The sequence below is a fragment of the Neopsephotus bourkii genome, unplaced genomic scaffold, assembly GCF_033783945.1.
Source record: "Neopsephotus bourkii isolate Nb327-2 ecotype Australia unplaced genomic scaffold, CSIRO-AGI_Nbou_v1 NB_1383, whole genome shotgun sequence".
Taxonomy (NCBI): Eukaryota; Metazoa; Chordata; class Aves; order Psittaciformes; family Psittacidae; genus Neopsephotus; species Neopsephotus bourkii.
In genome coordinates this window covers 217415-237153 of record NW_026901862.1, presented here as the reverse complement: position 1 = coordinate 237153, position 19739 = coordinate 217415, and the positions used below count along the sequence as shown (strand labels likewise).

General features: G+C 37.0%; 1 protein-coding gene across 1 annotated transcript; it reads left to right on the top strand.

Annotated features, from left to right (window-relative positions):
* The first annotated feature begins 75 nt into the window (after window positions 1–75).
* On the top strand, window positions 76–18345 carry DDX1 (DEAD-box helicase 1). The gene is made up of 26 exons (XM_061367560.1): window positions 76–205; window positions 2038–2089; window positions 2957–3020; window positions 3744–3773; window positions 4025–4121; window positions 5010–5057; window positions 5191–5274; window positions 6234–6317; window positions 6776–6852; window positions 8097–8169; window positions 8286–8362; window positions 8840–8954; window positions 9477–9615; window positions 10491–10551; window positions 11292–11390; window positions 12105–12194; window positions 12761–12949; window positions 13938–13989; window positions 14442–14588; window positions 15180–15271; window positions 15797–15869; window positions 16313–16385; window positions 16508–16550; window positions 16761–16856; window positions 17592–17712; window positions 18022–18345. Exons 1-26 carry the CDS (start codon window positions 190–192, stop codon window positions 18150–18152), a joined length of 2223 nt encoding a protein of 740 aa, XP_061223544.1. The 5' UTR covers window positions 76–189; the 3' UTR covers window positions 18153–18345.
* The last annotated feature ends 1394 nt before the right edge of the window (window positions 18346–19739 follow it).

Here is a 19739-nt window from a genome sequence, read left to right as displayed (position 1 = left end):
CCTAAAAACATAACAGAAGTAATTCCTCCTTCGATTCTGCCCTCGCTGCATCGTGTAGTGTATGCCGAAGGGCGCACAAAAGGCCGGAACGCACAGAGCGCTGCCTTTTCCCCCCGCCCGGCGCCATAAAACCGCGGACGAGCGCAGCGCCTGCGTCCTGCCGGTCGTGGTGCTTGTCGTTGTGCGAAGATGGCGGCGTTTTCGGGTACGTGGTGCTGGGGCGGAGTGGGGGTGTTGGCTGTGCCGCCAGTATCAAAGCACAGGGAGAACCCTCTCGGTTCTGCACGTGCCGGCGCCTTTTGAGGCTGGTGGCTCCGGATCCTGCCGCGCTGGACTGACCCTGGCAGCGCAGCACGCAGCTCCTTCGGGCCTGCCCCGGTGCGGACCCGCCGTGGTGTGGCTTACCACGTAGCAGGCTTAAGGTCGAGAGTGGGGAGATGAGGGTGATCTTCCCTGCTCTTCGTGCTTTTGCAGGCCTTCCGAAGCAGTTACCTGATCGGTTTGCGGGTTTTAGTATACATGTGTGCATGCATTTGCAAATGATGCTGCTGAAATGTTAGACTGGCTCCTCAGGCTTACTGGTTCCTAGAACAGGAGGAGCATCATAACTGCCTAATACCTGAATTTTATAAAGTAGCAATATAAACTGCAATCTAAAGCCTTAATGTTAAAAGGGGGAGCATAACTGTTTCCCGCCTCATTGCACTTTTATTCAGACACAGACAACCCGTCAAACATTAGAGTACTGTAAAGTTCTAATGTATGCGAGGTTTTAAATTTGTTTCTTTTAACTGAGTTCAGTGCCATTGCTTGATCAAAACCAAAAAAGCGTTTGAAATACACTATGTGAGCTGGAAGAAAATTAAAAATGGGGAAAAAAATAATGTAGGGATTTAAGTATAATTTGCAATCAATAGCTACTTTTTATTGCTATTGCAATACTTTTTGCTTATGTGGATTGTACAGTTTTGTGGGAGTATAGGCTAACACTTGAAAATATTAAAGCTTTCTGAAATCATGTTAGAAATAAAACATGTTTCTTATATGTGTAATAGCAAATGGAGGAACAATTTTTGACTGCGTGCATCCATATGTCTCAGTAGATCTTTCTGTATATATGAAATCCAGAGTGTGGCAGTGTGTAAAAGCTTCCTTTAGAAATGTGCATTGTTGTATTTAAATTGACTTAAAGTAACTCTGTGCATCTGAAAAGATAGCTAGCAGTTAAATTCTTGTTTGGATGATATCAAAATCGTTTGGGTTGGTCAGGTTTGGGTTGGTAAGGGTTGCCCTTATTGCAAGAGTATTTCGTTTTTAAATAAATAGATTTTGTTTATCAACATACAAGCATTATTCTGTGGCTTCGTATTTAACTTGCGTCTGAGATCTGACCATCAGACCTTAATACGGGTTTCCCAGAAGAGGGGGATCTAAGGGAAAAAAACCTTTCAAAATCAAAGTGTTACCTACTTAATATATGTGCTGTGTGTAAGGCAAGATTTTGTAAAAAAAAAAAAAATTGAGCGTCTAAAATTTCAGTCTTTATATGATACAGTTGTTTGGTTTGTTTTTTTTTTGGGGGGGGTGGTGGGTTTTTGGGGGGGGATTGGTTTTTTTTCTTAACTGTTTGCATCTCAGCTATGGAGACAGGATATTTGTGATTAACAAAGTTTTTTCTGTTGTCTGCATAGGCAGTTTCCTTAAATGTGCAAAGATAAGTACCGTGCCCTTGAAATGGTACTCAGTTCTGGTGTGTTTGCTTTGCTGCTTTGTCAGCACCTGCCCGTGTGCTTGAGTATATGCTTGACTTAACTGCTATAAATGGGGAGAACTGTCAAAACCGTATGTGGGGAAAAACTAACGCTTCTTGTCTATCATTTGGAGTTCTATAGAGAAGGTTGCATATGCTGGGGTTTTCTGGTTTGTTGGGGTTCTTTTATCACTTTTGTCTGTAGTTGGAACTCTTGACACTTGGAAATCTTTTAGGCTGTGCTGAGGTAAATAGCACTGCTTGTTCCTTTTTTTCTTGTCTTACAGAAATGGGTGTTATGCCTGAGATAGCTCAAGCAGTGGAGGAGATGGACTGGCTGTAAGTAGAAATGCATTTGGGCCTTGCAAAATCTAATTTGCCTTTCAGTGTAATATGACATGCTTCTTAAAATAGCTCTGCTGTCACATAAAGCAGATAAGCGTTTTCCTTTAACTGTCATTGCATCTTGTGAACTTTTTTTAGTGTGAATGGCTGAACACAAATTGTGACTGCAGTGGTAACATTTAAACTTGGCAAAGCAAAGCATGACTGCTTATACTTCAGTGTCATTTGTTTGGTAAAAGCCTCTTCGCTTCTGCCTCTGTGCTTCTAGCTTGCTTATTATGTTTATTATGTACTGTGGGATTACTGGATGAAATGTTATGATATAATTGATGCTAGTTTCATAAATGTTTTTGAGAGTGTGGCCTGAGTTTCTGTTCTTCAAAGTTGATGCTTGGTGTCAGTCTTCTACAAAAGTAATTCTTCCTGCCTTTAGTTACTGGTTTGTTTGACTTCAGAGCTTGTTTTGAATTGTCATTCATTCTGAATGACAATTTTGAAAAGGAATGACGTTTTGAATTGTCATTCAGAATTTTATCAGTATGCAAATCTTAGTGTATGCAGTTTTCCAGTTCTGAATAGGAATTTTGTAAATGAAGACTGTGTAAGTGGCTTTAAAAGGGAACCATAGTGATGTGAGATGTAGCCTTGTCGAGGTGTGGCTGAATCCACTGCATCCACTAGTCTCTTCCTGTCAGAGTACCTTGTAAATGGAATCTATTTCACTTCTTTAGCCGCAAGCCAGGAAGAATAACATTAACTGTTAATTTCCATCTTGTAGATGACCATGTTGCATGCCTGTATAAGCAAAAAATCCTTTCTCTACTGGTAACATCAATTGTGTTAATGTGTTCTTTCCTGCAGTCTTCCTACAGATATCCAGGCAGAATCCATCCCACTGATCTTGGGAGGTGGTGATGTACTTATGGTATGTACGTGGGATAGCCCTATTCCTAGAAAGCATGTGTGTTTCACTTGTTGCCTGTGTAGTCAATTCCCTTCTCTCTAGAAAGGTCCATAGTTAGTCTAGGTTTACTGTCCTTCTTCGGTTGAAAGTATATTTATATTATTTAGCCAAAAATCTCTTTGGGTTCCTGATGTGATTCCAACTGTTCTTGCAGATGGGATTTATTATTTTTAGGCTTTATTTTTTGACTGCTTGACAGGCATGGCCACCTGAATGAGAGCAGTTTGATTTAATCTGATCTCCTTTTTGTTGTAAATATCTGGCATAGATTTGCATGGAACATGAATGATACTGCCTAAACAAATGCACCATTATTGATAACCTTGAAAATGGCAGATTAATATGCTTTGTTAATCATATCTTTGGTAGATCTCCATGTTCTTGATTCCATAACCAAATAACAGTTCCTATAATCTTCTGTAGTGCTTCCAGAAATCAGACATACATAGTTTTTTTTTCTGGTGGACTCTGGTATCCTTTTCTAAAAATTTTTGAAGTGTATTGTAAAGGTTTTCTGTACTTAATATTCACCTCTAATTAGTGTGAAGCAATAGCGTTACTCTTTAAGATTTTCTATATGATGCCAAAGTAATAGTAAACTTAGTTTATTGAAATAAAACCGTAGAACAGTCCTTCTAGTCCAAGTTGTAACTGGTTAAAACTCTTAATATTTTCTTCCTATAGGCGGCTGAAACAGGGAGTGGAAAAACTGGTGTAAGTAATCAAATTTAAATTAGCAGAAAATCTTTTTAAGTGGTGAGAGGTGGTATGTTTGTGCACGTGTAAATACAAAGAGAACATGCATATATGTGTTTATGTATTTAAGCAGTATTAATAGTCTTTACAAACATGTAGGCATGTTTTAAAGTGTTTCTGGCTGTGAGTATTGTACTTGAAAACTAGGCTGACTATATATCTTTAAATATCCATAAAAGTTGTGAAATGAAAATGGTTTTCCAATTTAGGCTTTTAGCATTCCAGTTATCCAGATTGTTTATGAAACACTGAAGGACCAGATGGAAGGCAAGAAAGGGAAAGCAACTATTAAAACTGGTGGGGCAGGTAAGTTTTCATATGTCACACTCCTCAAGTTTGGAGCACTGTTATTTTATGTCAATTCTATTGCCTCTTAAATTAAAGTTAACCTAATTTGCCATTAGATAAGTGTTTTTTTCTGTAATTTGGCATAATTTAAATAGAATATCATCACCCCTGACTTTAAAACGGCAAATATAAATTTACTGATGGAGTCACAGAAAGAAACAGAACCCTGTGGAGAAGGACTTGGGGGTGTTGGTTGATGAGAAACTTAACATGAGCTGGCAGTGTGTGCTTGCAGCCCAGAAAGTTAGCGGTATCCTGGGCTACATCAAATGAAGCTTCCTTAGTAATCCTAATTGAAATGGTATCTAGTATTTATAAAAAAAAAAAGAAATCTTTATATTGTGGAACCTGTAGGTTTCAACATATTATGTGGCGTGTGAAAAAGTCAGAAACTTTGTATGTATGTGTGTGTATCTTAGCTCTTCATTAGTGACGTATTAACTGATACCCTGAAAAATACATTAATGTGAAATTGAAACAGAAATAGCAAATACATGTTAGATTTTATTGCTCTTAATGTATTCTTGGGTATTTTTTAGCTGGATTTGATTGTGATTATGTAGAACTCTGGTTTATTTCTTAAATGTCTTAATTTCCAGTAGTATTTTTAAGTAACTTAATCTGTGCTAAACATTCATGGAACACCTTTGCATTTTGCGTCTGTGTCTCTCCTTCAAGCTGTAAGCATTCATTTTCACCTCGGTATTTAAACAAAGATGTGTCCCCAGAAAATTAAGCCAAACACTACAGAGCCAATGTGACCTTCAGATTTGAGTATTCTATTCTTATCTTGTTGGTTTAATGCATTTATAAGTTTTTTGGTTTTTTTCTGTCTTCCAAACCTAGTGCTCAATAAATGGCAAATGAACCCATATGATAGAGGATCAGCTTTTGGTGAGTTGTCCCAGTGTTCACTTGGTAATGTTCATTTGATGGAAAAACAAACTAGAACAAAGTATGCACGAAAATTTCTTTTAAAAGCAGTTAAAGAGGATTTCTTTAACTGAAACTGTTTTGTAATTTTCAGCGATTGGATCGGATGGTCTGTGTTGTCAAAGCAGAGAGATAAAAGAATGGCATGGATGCAGAGCAACTAGAGGTGTGACTAAAGGTGGGTATAAAATTATTTTGGAGACTCTTCTAGAAGTTTCAGCTGATACAACCTACTTTTCACCTATTGTAAATATAGGTGGTTGCATATAAAACTTAATATCCATCTGAGCAAATACGCCATTACTCAGTGTATTGGTGGCAGGAGACTTTGGGATGACAAATACACACCTTGTTTTGTAAATTACCTTTTTCCTGGTACAGGACTGAGTCAGAGGAGACAATCATAACTCATTAGAATGCATTTTATTATTGAAGTGTTAATAATAGGAAAATAGCTACTCATACAGTACTTTCAGTTGTTTCCTTGCACGCTTCACAGACACCTGCATGCACAAATTTCATGGTTATATGGTTGGAGCAACAGTTGAGAGGCCAACCCTAACTATTTACTTGGAAGTAGAGTCATACTGATACTCCAGTGGTTCTATATGGGTGTTCAGAAAGACTCTCAAGCAGCCTCCTTTGTTCTAGATGGGTGTTCAGAAAGACTCTCAAGCAGCCTCCTTTGATCCAGTGTGCAGATAAACCTGTAGTCTGTCTGTACATAGAAGACAGTTGGATGTGGTTCAAGTTACGCAGCTAGTTGTTGATGCTATAGTTCGTGCTCGTGGTCTTGTACTGATTTGGCAGACCACTGATGTTCTGAGTTTATCAGTTCTTGTGGATTCAGTAGAACCACTGGTCTCCAGCTTACCACTCCTTTGGAGCCTTTCACACACTACCTCTCCTCTCAGCATGTACTTTTTTCTTATTGCCTGCTCTTCAATAATCTGTTTCTTCATTACATACATAGGTACCTAGAGAACCTTTTCACACTAACACAATAGGGGGTTTTATGGCACTTTCAGAAGGGGTGGAAATGCTAGGCTTGTGTAATCTTGGAAGAAGCCAAACTGAACCACCTTGAAACCGAAATGAAATTTAGGTGTTTTCAATTTTTTTCTTTCTCTTTTAAAGGGAAGTACTACTATGAGGTCTCTTGTCATGACCAAGGCTTGTGCAGGGTTGGTTGGTCAACTATGCAGGCTTCGCTTGATTTGGGTGAGTTTCCTTCAGAGGAAGAATCCTGTAGACAGTTTTTATATTCACATGGAATGGTTAAAGTCCCGCTCTAGTGTTTCAGAGGATGGGCTCCTGAGGAAGGATACCAGTATTGGGGAGTTTTAAACAGTTTTATGTTCTTCCTGCAAGAGGAGATCTGCTTAGGTGTCAGCAGTGTTTCTTGTCTGAAGTGATTGTTGCCCTTTTATTTCCATTTTTTTAATGAAGGTGACTGAAAACTGGTAAAATCAGAAAATGTGTTGGTACAAAAATACCAGTTTAGCATGTATGAAAGCTGGAAGTATTCAGTACTGTGCTGTTGGGTTTGTTTTTTTTGTTGCTTGGGGTTTTTTTGGTTACATTTTATAGTGTTAGAGGTTTTGGTGGCCAGTACAAAGATGAGAAAACATAACATGTCAACCAGAAGATAAAAAACTTGTCCTTTATCTTGTCTTCAGGCACTGATAAATTTGGCTTTGGCTTTGGTGGCACTGGTAAGAAATCTCACAACAAGCAATTTGACAGTTATGGTGAGGTAAGCTTGAATTGTATATTGATAGAAATACTCATCATTTTGCATGTTGATTCTGTGCTGTAACAATCAACTGTCTTTTGTAATAGTGCTTACTTTTAAGGGAACGTCACTGGGCAAAAATACCATGAAACATTGAACGTTTTGGGAAAGAAACACAGTAACAGATCTGACAAAATCAGTTATTAGCTTGAAGCTTATGACTGTGGCTAGACTGCAAATATGTTGACTCTTATTCGCAAGATAAACCTTTTCTGCATGTATGGGTTGGAAGTTAACTGATCTCATGGATTTATTTCTTGACTTATTTCAGCCTTAGCTTGAGTAACACCATTCCATCTGTATACATTGGTGACTGTCTAAGTGAGGGCATCATATCTTGCTTACTGGTAGTCGAAGTAGCCACACAACTCCAATATGTCAAAACGCACACTTAATGCTAATAAGATGTTATGCTCTGTATTTCTGGCTCTTGAGTTGGGTTTGTCATTAGAACTGTCGCCTAAATGTACACTTCTGGAAATGTCTGCCAGGAATATCTGTGGTGTTTTTTGTGTAGTGTGCCAATCAGGGTTAAGATGTTTAAGCTTGATTCATATAAATATGAGTAATACAGCCAAAACTTAAGTGTTTGTGGCATTAATGAACTGTCTATGCCATAAAACTTGAACTTTTATGATTATTGTGTTTTTTTATAGTAGTGACTTCTGAGCTGTTGAATTAGAAGCATTTTATAATATAGATTTTGTTGAACAGTTGTGCAGTGAACAGATTTCAAGATATTTAAATGAAGTCTTTAAGTATACGTAACATGTATATAGTTCCTTCTGCAAGAGTTAAGGATTTTGTATAGTCAAAACATGTTCCTGTTACCGAATTTGGTGCTCTAAGGTTAGATTTGCGTTGTCTAGTAAATGCCTGATTAATTCACTTTTCCATAATGCAGAGCTCCTCCAGGTAAATGACTTAATTTTATCACTGTCAAAGTGTTTGGCTTTAAAGTAAGTTTAAAGCAGCAACAAATGTTGAAGTATCAAAGATAAATAGGGCAGTTTACTGAAGATTTGTAATAAAATAAAAGTGCACATGCTACATACAGTGGTATTGTTGGAATAAATTGAAATTCTCAAAAATTAACATTTAGTAAAAAGTGGGAACTGTAAAAGCTGATAGAGTCTAAGCACTTAGTTTTCTTACTACAGTGAACACTAAAATGTCTTAGCTTCACAAACTTCTCTTCGTTACAGGAATTCACTATGCATGATACAATTGGGTGTTTTCTAGACATAGATAAAGGACAAATAAAATTTTCCAAAAATGGTAAGTTTTATTCACTTTCTTCTTTAGAATTTTATTGGGATGCTTATACTAGCGGGAGGGTTAGGGAGGGAAACGCAAGCATGGGTGGAGTCTGACCGAACTAACCCTGCTTTCAGGGAAGGACCTTGGCCTTGCGTTTGAAATCCCACCACACATAAGGAACCAAGCGCTTTTTGCAGCCTGTGTACTAAAGGTAATTTAGGAATGTCACGGATGTGTAAGATCATGAAAATTGTTTTAGTTTTGGTAATCAACTACTTGTGTATAAAATTTGCATGGATAACTAATTCCTAATACCAGTGCTAACTTGCCTGTATCAAACTTCGATGTACTTCAATAGGTATAAGCAAATAACTTGAAAGTGCCAGAATTCCAGTTTCTTTCATTCTCAAGTCTAATATTACAGTATAATAGTAGTATCTCTTTCTGGAGTTTCCATGGATTTGTAAATTCTGCATTAATTTTATGTAGAAGAATTTTAGGAGCTAGAGCCACACACAGAGTGTCTGGTAGGTTTTAGATGACTTGGGGAAGGGAAATATGTAAGTTGGGAGAAAATTCCACCTTTCCCTCCTCAGCTAGCTGGTTCCTCATGGGGTAATTAATCATGGAGTTGTTTCTCATGTGGTCTCTCGAATCTATCTGTATGACCAACTTTGTTGAAATCTAGAATGCTGAACTGAAATTCAATTTTGGTGAAGAAGATTTCAAGTTTCCACCAAAAGATGGCTATATTGGTCTCTGCAAGGCTCCAGATGGTAATGTTGTAAAGTCACAAAACTCAGGTAGGTTAGATTTTTAAACTTCCCTTGGTTCTGTATCCGATTGTGTTACACAGCGTCTCTTGGTCGCTTCATTTGCTTCATTACTACTGCATTCAAAGTCTTACAGTAATCTTACTAGCAGCAAAATTAGTGTTTTGATGTTTTTTTTTTAAGTATTCCAAATTGTCTTCATCTCAAACCACAAGTAGTCTAACATTCTGAATTTAGAAATGCATCAAATAAAAAGAGAAGCTCAGCTCAGTTACAAGGCAGTATCATATTAAAAAAGTGTGTTTCTCTTTAAGCTCTGCAGTAAAATTAATTATTCTGCATGGCCAGTATACTCACTATTATGGCAAGATGTGCTTGTAATCTTTGAATATTAATCTGAAGCTTTTTGTAACTGAGTAACAGCATCACCTTTTAATGGAGCATGTAGAATCATGAGGTGCTAAATGATCAGTAAAAAATCCAAGTTTGTTCCCAGTAAAATTTTCCACCACAGGAATGTAGTTTATATTAATGGCCTGTTTTTTCACTTAGGAAATGCACAGGTGGTTCAAACACAGAACCTTCCAAATGCTCCAAAAGCATTGATTGTAGAACCATCAAGAGAGCTGGCAGAACAAACTTTGAACAATGTGAAGCAGTTCAAAAAATACGTTGATAATCCCAAATTAAGGTAACAATGCATCTGTTATAATTGCATGTATGCTATTGTCCATCAACATGACTTCATGGTAGGGGGTGGGGGTGTTCCACTTTGTAGCCAAGTGGACCTTCATCTGCAGTGCTATCAATGGTAACCTCAGTAATATCTGCTACCAACTAACCTTCTGACTTCTCAGCTACAGTCAGACTAGTTAGGGGCTTTTTGATGTGTTTAATCTATGGACTACCTATTTCTAGTGTGACAAACCTATTTTGATTTTTTATTTCCTCAGATTATCAAACGTGTACGTACTTAATGCTTTTAATTAGCGTGCTTGCAGGACAAATGTTTCAGTGATTAGGATGGTGATGCAGTTCTGAAAACTGACTTCTCTAGGAGCTGCTTCAGTCTAAAGTTGTTTCTCTTTTGACTGTGCTTATAAAACTTAAGGGTGTCTATATTCAAAACTGCAGTCAATTTGCAAGAGTGTTTTACTAGAATTGCAGGGGAGTAATGATGGGGAAGGGCAACCTACACTGTAAGATTCATTTAGTTTACTATTATTTGGATGTCTAGCTTTCGAGAATACAGGAAACTTATTAATTTCCATTTCAGATTTTTAAGAAACAGATTCTTAAAATTCAGTTGGTTAAGGCATTAGAGTTTAATACAACAGTGATAAAGAAATCAAAATCAAATACAATTTGTTAACAAAACTTTCACTTCTTGAATTAAAATACTGTACACTACATATGAAGGGACCAATTTATTTTTTACCTGTTCTTCATAAAATTACTGTTCAGAGCTGTTAATCATAAACTACCACAAGGATCTTCAGGCAGATGTTTATCATAGCTCTTGAATATAATAAATTGACAAATGTCAATCTATTGATGTAATTTTAGGGAACTGTTGATTATTGGTGGGGTTGCTGCAAGAGATCAACTTTCTGTGCTGGAACAAGGAGTAAGTTGATTTTTTGATCATATCATTTAATGATAAAGAATAACTTAAGTTGTTAAACAATTGTTGTTGTGCTTCTTTTAATTCATGCAAGCCTGATAAATAGAAAATGCAGTTGATGGAAAGCTGCTGTCTAGCGTTTGTTGCTTTACTTCAGTGGCAGTTGTTAGTCCAAATGCTTACAGAGCTTGGTCAAATTCTGTTGTAGCCTGAGTGCTGAGAATTTTTTTGCCATTTGTCCTTAACTGACAAGACAGATGGTTTTCCTATTTTGCTTCGTGTTTTATGTGAATGCTCGCATTGCAGACCAGTCCTACATAGAAGGAACTGGTCTAGCTTCAGCAGGATAGGATGTACGGTCAATTCAGTCATGCTGTGGAGGTAGCTTATCCTTTCTTTAATTATGACTTCTTTTTGGAAGTGAGACCATGTCACTGTTAAGTTTTTTTACAGTGATTCTAGCTGCCAGAATACAAGTGAACTGGAAGGTTGCTCACTTTGAAGACTGTGAAAATTTTATTGGCTAACTACCCAAAGCAGCTTGGAAATTATCTTTGATTTGCATGTCATGGTGGGAGTGGAGATCAGATGGCCTTGAGAAATGTTTCTAAACCAAGTTACTTTAGGATTCTATGAATTTATAATTAACAGAGAATAGATAATTATCTCATTATCTTAAATTTAGACAAACCTGCTAATGCTTCTAGTTACGGGACCAATTCATGCTCTTATGTATTTTATAGGTGGATATTGTTGTTGGAACTCCTGGAAGACTAGATGACTTGGTCTCAACGGGAAAGCTTAATTTATCTCAAGTTAGATTCCTGGTTCTGGATGAAGCTGTGCGTATAGAACTAAGTGATAATTAAGTTCGCCTCTTAAATGCAGTGTGACATTTCCTGAAAGAGTCAGTGAAACATTGTTTTAGAGCATTTGGTGCTTTAGTGGAATAACAGTTAGCTACCTACAGACTGTTCCATGTTAATCTTACTGGTTATAACCATAGTAACCTATGTATTTTTTCTCCTTGTAGCCTCTCTGTTAAAGCTGTCGGTTTCTTTTTCTGGTAGAGAAATAAACTTCAGGTTATATTCACAAGGTAGCGAAGTATGTCCCTGTCACTGTGTAGGGAGCTTGATAGGACAAAGATGAGATGAGCATTTTTGATTACCCAACAGGTCTTGAAGCCAATGAATGTTGTAGTCAACATGCTGTAAAAGGAGTGCCTCTCTCTCTGATTTCTTATAGTACTACTGAATATTCAACAAAGATTAACTGCTTTGGGTTATTAGCTAGGAGAAGCTGCTGAGGCAGATGGTAATTAACTTGTTGAAGCACAGCAGTTCTACTTGTAAATACTCCATATTTTTGCTTGTCCTTTTCTTCTTTTTTTTTTTCCCCCCCTTTCCTTGATATAAAATCCCAGCCAGGCATTGACCTGTCCAGCTAGTTGTAAGAGGTTTTTGAGATTACAAATGTATTGCCTATTTAGCTCAAGTTTGTAAACTGAGAAATAAGAATAGCAGCTTTATTTCTGCTTTTTTATTCCCATGTAGGATGGCCTTCTCCTCCAAGGTTATTCAGATTTCATAAACAGGATCCACAGTCAAATTCCTCAAATAACTTCAGATGGAAAGAGACTTCAGGTATAGAACTTATCCATGGTTTTTGTGTTTTGCTGTGGGGTTTTGGGAGGGAGATTTTTTTCATGTGGCTTGCGTTATTTTCAGTTGTTAACTATTACATGGTATGGAGCATGCTTCTTTGAAGTAGAGTTTGTTATACCTCTTGTCCAAAACTAACGTGTTCATTGGGTTTGGTAATTGTGAATATGTATTTTTAGAATTCTAGATACCAAAGCCCAGTGTTTTAGCAGTATTTGAGCTGTTTAGATGTAAACACATCTGAAAAATCTTGATTTATCAGCTCTCAGTAATTCAGCTGTCTTCCTCTTAAATAATTGGATTTTTGTAAGAGAATAGTTAAGTAATTTATTTTGTCTTGGCTTTTGTCAGCTGGGTGGTTCCTGTGATGAGGAGAGGAAGTCAGGGAGTCAGTTTTTTGTTTTTGTGTGTGTGTGTGTGTGTGTGTGTGTGTGTGTGTGTTTTTACTATATTATGCTATTCAATTATATAACATACTTCAGTTCTGCTGTCATTTTTTTTTGTTAGGAGAATCTGATATTTATCCATCTGGCTTTTTTTCTTCTCAGGTGATTGTGTGCTCTGCCACGCTACACTCTTTTGATGTGAAAAAGCTATCTGAAAAAATCATGCATTTTCCCACCTGGGTTGATTTGAAAGGAGAAGATTCTGTCCCTGAAACTGTACACCATGTAGTTGTGCCTGTAAATCCAAAAGCTGACAAACTCTGGGAAAGACTTGGCAAAAATCATATTAGAGTAAGTGGCCTATATGTGAAAATTATTTCATTTGGGGTCTAATGTTGTATGATCTTTGCCAGCTGTTGAAACAGCTTGATGTATCTGAAATGGTTTGTTTCATGGTAGTCAGCATCATAATGTTGGTGTTGTTATAACACTGTTTATGAACAGCTTGGGCTTACAAACATGAGTCAAGAAGATCTTGATAGAGCAACATTCCGATTTTTATTAGAGAAGAATGGCACCACACTTTTTAGCTCATTTTGCAGTAATGGTCTGTGCCTGCCTGTCTTTCCTGATTGAGCAGGGGAAGTAAACCTTCCAACAGATAATTCTGTAAAGTAGTTTCATCTCTAACTTACGTGAGATGAGCAATTTTTAGGGGGATGGATTTCATCTCTGACTACAGTTGAGACTAGTTCTAAATTAACCTGACGTCTATTCATGTGAGGTGGTGGTAGTTTACGTCTTTAGTTCTGAATAACCTGGGACTGTATTTTCATTCTCAGCAACTCCTGCACAGTTTAGTAAGTAAGTTTTCTTAGCACCTTATTATCTCTGGAAATTCCCTTTGTTAGGTTTGTTAGAGCCATTTCATTAAATCTTAACGTGAATTTATTTCTTATGGGGTTTAGGTTTATATCCAAATCAGCCTAGCTTAGGGAAGAAGATAGGGAACAATTGTATGTATAATTTAGCTATATTTATAGTACACTGTTTTGTGGTTCTGTGGTATTTTTTTAGTTTATCACGTCGGTTGAAAGTGGTTTGTGTCCAGAGCCTGTATAAATACTTTTGCCCTTTTTTTTGTGATCAGGTTTCATGTGCTTAAACTCAAGACTTTTTGTTAGCTAAAGGCAGATTAGCTTGTCTGGTGGAGGAACAGGATGCTAAGGTTACTTTTGATTTAATTTATTGCTAATTACAAATCAATGGAGTCAAGTATTTCCTCTGTGAAGTATGGACCAATGACTTCAGAGGTTTATTTGTTTTGTTTTTTTCCTAGACTGATGAAGTACATGCAAAAGACAATACACGACCTGGTGCTAACACTCCAGGTAATCAGCAACACTAGAAGTACTAGCTTGTCAAATAATAATCTGTTGTAAATGTTACAAAGTAAAGCTAGCAGCCTTGAGTCAAGTTCCTCCAAGTCTTTATTTCTACATTTCTGTAGTTTTGAAGAGAAATGTTTTTGTAATTGGGAGAGAGTAAGGGAGGGGATAGAAAAGGACTTGACTCTGTATTTTGCAGGTGTGTAAACAAGTGCTTGTTTGGTTTGTGCAGGTAACCTGAAATTTACAGGTGGTTTTGTTCTTTCTGTATTACATTGGAGCAGGGAGAGAGCATGGTGGAAGAAAAGAAAGAAAAAAAACTGTAGGTTTAGCTCACTTGCTCTGCTACTAAACGTTTAACTGTTTACTGAAAGGCTAGAGGAAACTTAAATGTGTGCAAAGGCTTATTGTATTTTTAAACAATTTAAATGAAATAACTTATTACTTTTGCTTAGAAATGTGGTCTGAAGCTATTAAAATTCTAAAAGGAGAATACACTGTTCGGGCAATTAAAGAACACAAGATGGACCAAGCCATTATTTTCTGCAGGACTAAAATAGATTGTGATAATATGGAGCAGTACTTTATCCAACAGGGTGGAGGTAAGACCTTCCCCCCCACACCAAAAACCTTATTCTGCTTACTTTCCTGTTTATCGCAAAGCCAATATCATGATAGAGTTTACCACTATTTGGACACAAGTAAAATTATGCTTAAGTTTTTTTGTCATACTGGGCATAAAAATCAGGGGTTTGTACTGGGGAGCTGCAGGGGTGCCCTTTGTGGGAGGAGGGTTGTTGCTAGGGGCAGAGGACACAGGAAGAAATGTCTGTGTATGACAGCACACATAAGGAGACACAAGAAATGTGAGAGAAAGCACAAGGGGACACCGAAAGGGAGCATGTGAGAAGTAGACACATTTGGAAAACCAAGAGAAGTTTAGACTAGGAAGAATTGAAACGTGCTTGCACAGTCCTTCTCTTGGGAGGGCAGAAGGAAAGGTGCTTGTTTTAATTATTTTGCTTTTCCTTAATGCCTGTGTCAGTAACTAGAAGTTTATGTTAATTGCTAATAAATTCAGTGAAATTCCTGTATTCAAACCTTTTCCCATAACATACTTCTTTTTTTTCCAGTTCTGTGTAGGGATGTCATAACGTTTATATAATGTTATTAATGCATATCAACTCTTTCAGGCCCTGATAGGAAGGGACATCAGTTCTCATGTGTCTGTCTGCATGGTGACAGAAAACCTCAAGAAAGAAAGCAAAACCTGGAAAGATTTAAGGTAATGCAGCAGATTGCTGAAGGCATTTCCCTCATTTCTTGATATCTGAAATCATATGTTACTTCTTATTGCTAGTTCTCCCTTTAAATTAAATTGTGAGGTGGCATTTCTGTAGGTGGAAACTTATACTGCTGGTCAGCATCACCACTGAACTTTCACAGAGAGGAGAGGTGGTCTTACTTTCAAAAAAAACCCCTAAATTTAAGCTCTGTAGCAGATTACATTGGTTTTTAAAGTCTTGGGATCTTGAGTATTTAAAAGTTACTTAAATATTAGACAGTTCGGTTTAAGCCATTCATTGATTTATACTTGCCTTATGTTGTTCGGGGAAAAAATCAAGATATAAATTAACTTGGGTATTAATGTTCAAAAGCACTGATGCACTGTGGAAGAGCTTTATGTGAAATGCCCTAAATGTACAGAGATGCTTCAAGGTGGATCAAATGTGAAGCACTGCTGTTTCTTTGCCTGGGATTTTATTTGGTTTATTTAGCAGAACACTTCTTTACATCTCTCCTTTCATAGAGAGGAGATGTCCGTTTCTTGATCTGCACAGATGTTGCTGCTAGAGGAATTGATATTCATGGTGTTCCATATGGTAAGACCTAACTTTTAAACAAAGCTATTGAATTGCATACAGCTTCAATGTATTAGCAGTCCTGAGCACTAGTTAAAATAGGTATACGACTTAACAGCTTCATTTTTAAAAAGTTGTAGGTGTTAAGGGCTTGAAGCAGACAACTTTGATTGTTCACCAGACCTTTCTCAAATACCTGATAATCTGTGTTGTTGGGGATTCTTTGTTTTTACATTCTTGTCAAAAAGTCATTTTGGAGAAAGCAGTTTTATAGTGGAAGCCTGAAACATAGATACTATAGGTAATGGTTGTAATAGCCCATGCACGCATTTTGTGATCTGAGAGGAATTGCAGCAAGCAAAACCATATTATTTTAGGTGTCCAGTCTGTGACAATATTTTATGAGTATTGTCTGAATATTTTTCTAAAATTCTTTTATTTTCTGTGGATTGTATCTTACACAGTTATCAACGTCACACTCCCTGATGAAAAACAGAACTACGTTCATCGAATTGGGAGAGTAGGCAGAGCTGAGAGGTATGTATGTGTTTAGAGTAGCCGCCATGTTTTCTTGATTCATTATTATTGTTTGTTGGTTCAGAAGTTGGCAGCATTTAGTGAAATAATTTTTCTTTCTCCGTTTTTCCTTAATATTTCAGGATGGGTTTGGCAATTTCCCTTGTGGCAAAAGAGAAAGAAAAGGTAATAATTGAACAGAGGTTGTTTATTGAAGTGCTGTTCACAGCTGATAATCTGACTTTAATATCCTGCATTGGAAAGTTGCTTGTTGGTTCTCGCTTAAATGAAAAGGAATTTAAATAGATATCTGAATTCTTTTTCATGCTGTAATTAATTAAAGTGGATGTATTGTACATTTCACAAAATTTACAAGTTGTTTTCCTTTATTTCTAGGTTTGGTATCATGTATGCAGTAGTCGTGGAAAAGGGTGTTATAATACTAGACTGAAGGAAGAAGGAGGTTGTACCATATGGTACAACGAGATGCAGGTAAATGTTTTGCTTAACTAGAACATTCCTATTCCTCCAAGGACTCATTTAGCTGTGTAGGAGAAACGCAAAGCTAGTTTGGAGTGGTTATAACCTTCGATTCCATTTGAAGAAAAACTTGGAAAACTTTGGAAGTTAACACTTCCTGTAAGAGATGTCTTTATATAAAAGCTTATTTTCATATTCTCAGCCAATTCTGTTGGAGACTTTTCAGCTTCTCTATTCCTAATCAAATGCTACTAAAGTTACAGGATGTTAGTTACGCATTAGATGGTTTGTTGCAAAATTTTGACTTAAAACTTGCTCCTCTAACCTGGAAATAGTGTGTCACTTAACTACATTTTCACTGAGAGTTGTATGCCAAGTATAAATAGTTGTTAAATTCACAGCAACTTCCCCTCTTTCTACATTAAATGTATGATCTGTGGTAAAATAAGCTTGGGCTATGAGCTCTTTATTATAGCCCCACTCACATAATTAGGGTAGTATGTAAAATAAAGGTTTATAGGTATGGTAAAAACATACTGAAGGTGGAAATGAACTTGTGTAGTTCATTTGAGGGGAAAAAAAATGCATTGGTCTCTAGCGTCTGCAATAAAGTTGTTTTCAAGTTGCATAGTTCCTGTTGAAGCTACTTGAATGTGTCTGTTTAGAACAGTAGTCTTGACTGAAGTCTTGGACCATGAGAGCCATTAACAGTACTTTAAGACTTCCTTTTTTTTTCCTGCTTTTTAGTTGCTGGGAGAGATTGAAGAACACTTAAACTGCACTATTGCCCAAGTTGAACCAGACATAAAAGTACCAGTAGATGATTTTGATGGGAAAGTTACCTATGGGCAGAAAAGAACACTGGGTGGTAAGGAATTAACTACTTCTGGGTTACCTTGCTGTGTAATGCTCAGTTTCATAGTTGTCTGCTGTGTAACTACAGAATGATAGATTAAAAAAACTTGCTAGGTCTTTGCCTTCTGCATTTGTCACATGCAGTCTATGGGTTGCAAGTGACTAAAGTGCTTGTATGCCCGTGGGTTTGCTTTGTTCTGTTGGGGGGGGGGTTTGAACAAGTTAACAAAGTTACTTTAACTTTCTGAATTACTATGGTTAAACATTGTTCTGCTGAAAAACTGCTTTGAACACATCATTTAGATTGAGTCTCTTTTGGCAGGTGGACTGTATAAAGGCCATGTGGATATTCTGGCACCCACAGTACAAGAGTTGGCTGCCCTTGAAAAGGAGGCTCAGACATCTTTCTTGCATCTTGGCTATCTTCCTAACCAGCTGTTCAGAACATTCTGATGTGCCACACTTGAAACAAGGCTTGAGTTAATAAATGTTCTACCCTGCAAATATAAAAATCCCATCCTGAGTAGCAGTAGTCAGAAAAATATTAGAATTAAATATACTTCTTGCATGATGAACAGTGTTCAGCATTGTTGATGCTGTTAGCTGTTGTCTTGGTACAATAAAACAAGTCAAAGACTAAATAGTTTCTCTCTTTTGCTCTTTTGCCTTGCTTTGAGGACTAACTTGCAGAATCAAGAATTTGCATAGCCTTTTGATTTACTGAAAATACAAGTATAGTTAAACAAATTTAGAAGAAGAATAGTTTCTTTGCACTATACATGTTAAAATTACTTAACTAGCTGTCTACTGCTATTTTTAGTGCAGGATGGAGGACTTTTTATAGGTGCATCCATATTTAGACATCTGTTAAAGATATTGACAGGGAAAAAAAAACCCCAAAACACAATTTCCTGAAGTGTGTATTCAAAGCTCTTGGTTATCCTAAATCTAGATTAGTAACTGCATTTTGTTTCTGTGATACTAGAGTTCTCAAAGTGAAAGTGTCTTTAAGTTTCTAAAATTGATCTTGTACAACGAATTCTACAATACTGAGTTCATAGGAAAGTAACATACTAGTGTCAAATGAGTCATAAGTCTTCAGGAAAAGGTTTTTCATTAAGCAGGAAAGGTTGAAGTACTTAATGCCTCTTGTGCTGCTGTTGAATTTGTTCACATGCAGTTACGGTAGTCTCATTTGGATTTTTTTCTGGTTTTTGAGCTGCTTTTTCTCTAGTAACTGCTCTAGTGGTGCATAGAAATTTCAGTGACTGCCTGCAGATTGTCACCTAAAATATCAAAAGTGACTGGAGATGCCTGTCAACTCAGAGTGAATTTAACCTTTTATCTTCCTCTTAGAGACTTCTAGTCACAAAACATTCAGTCTCCTTGCAGAAAACAGCTAAGGCCAGATGAAACTCATGTTGAGCAAAGGAAGAGATTGGTTTTTTGTTTGGAGTTGTGTTTTTTTTTGTGTAGTGTTTCCTGAAGAGGGCAGACCTGAGAGTTCTAGCTGTTCTAATAAAATAATAAATTTCTCATTAATTTAAACAAATTTAAATATTAAATTTACTGTCACTGTGTCATGTTCTCTGATCCTAAACTGGTCATTGTGGAATCGTGCCTCTTAATACCTTTTCTATCCTTCAAACTTAGGTGGAGGGGGAAAAAGGGGAAAAGGGGAGGACACATGGGATGCTTATCCTTACAACTTGGGAAGAAAAGTTCGTTTTGTTTTATTGGCCTCGTCAGATGAGGAATGAAATCTGTCAACTATAATAGGAGTCAGTCAAAATTAAGTCATTGCAGTGCCTAAAATAATGCTAGATACAGGAGAAAGCAGGTCATGCATGCTTGCAAATTGAAGCTGAGTAAAAACAGTTTCATCTAGTTTAAAGTGGGCATATATATATTTCATAGGGGATCACTTTTAAATTGGGGAAAACGGTTGGTGGATGGCACCAAAGTCTTGCAAGCACTGAGCTTTTTGTTCATGTAACACTTACTCTAAATCTATGTATTTAAAGTTCGGATATCTTTCAA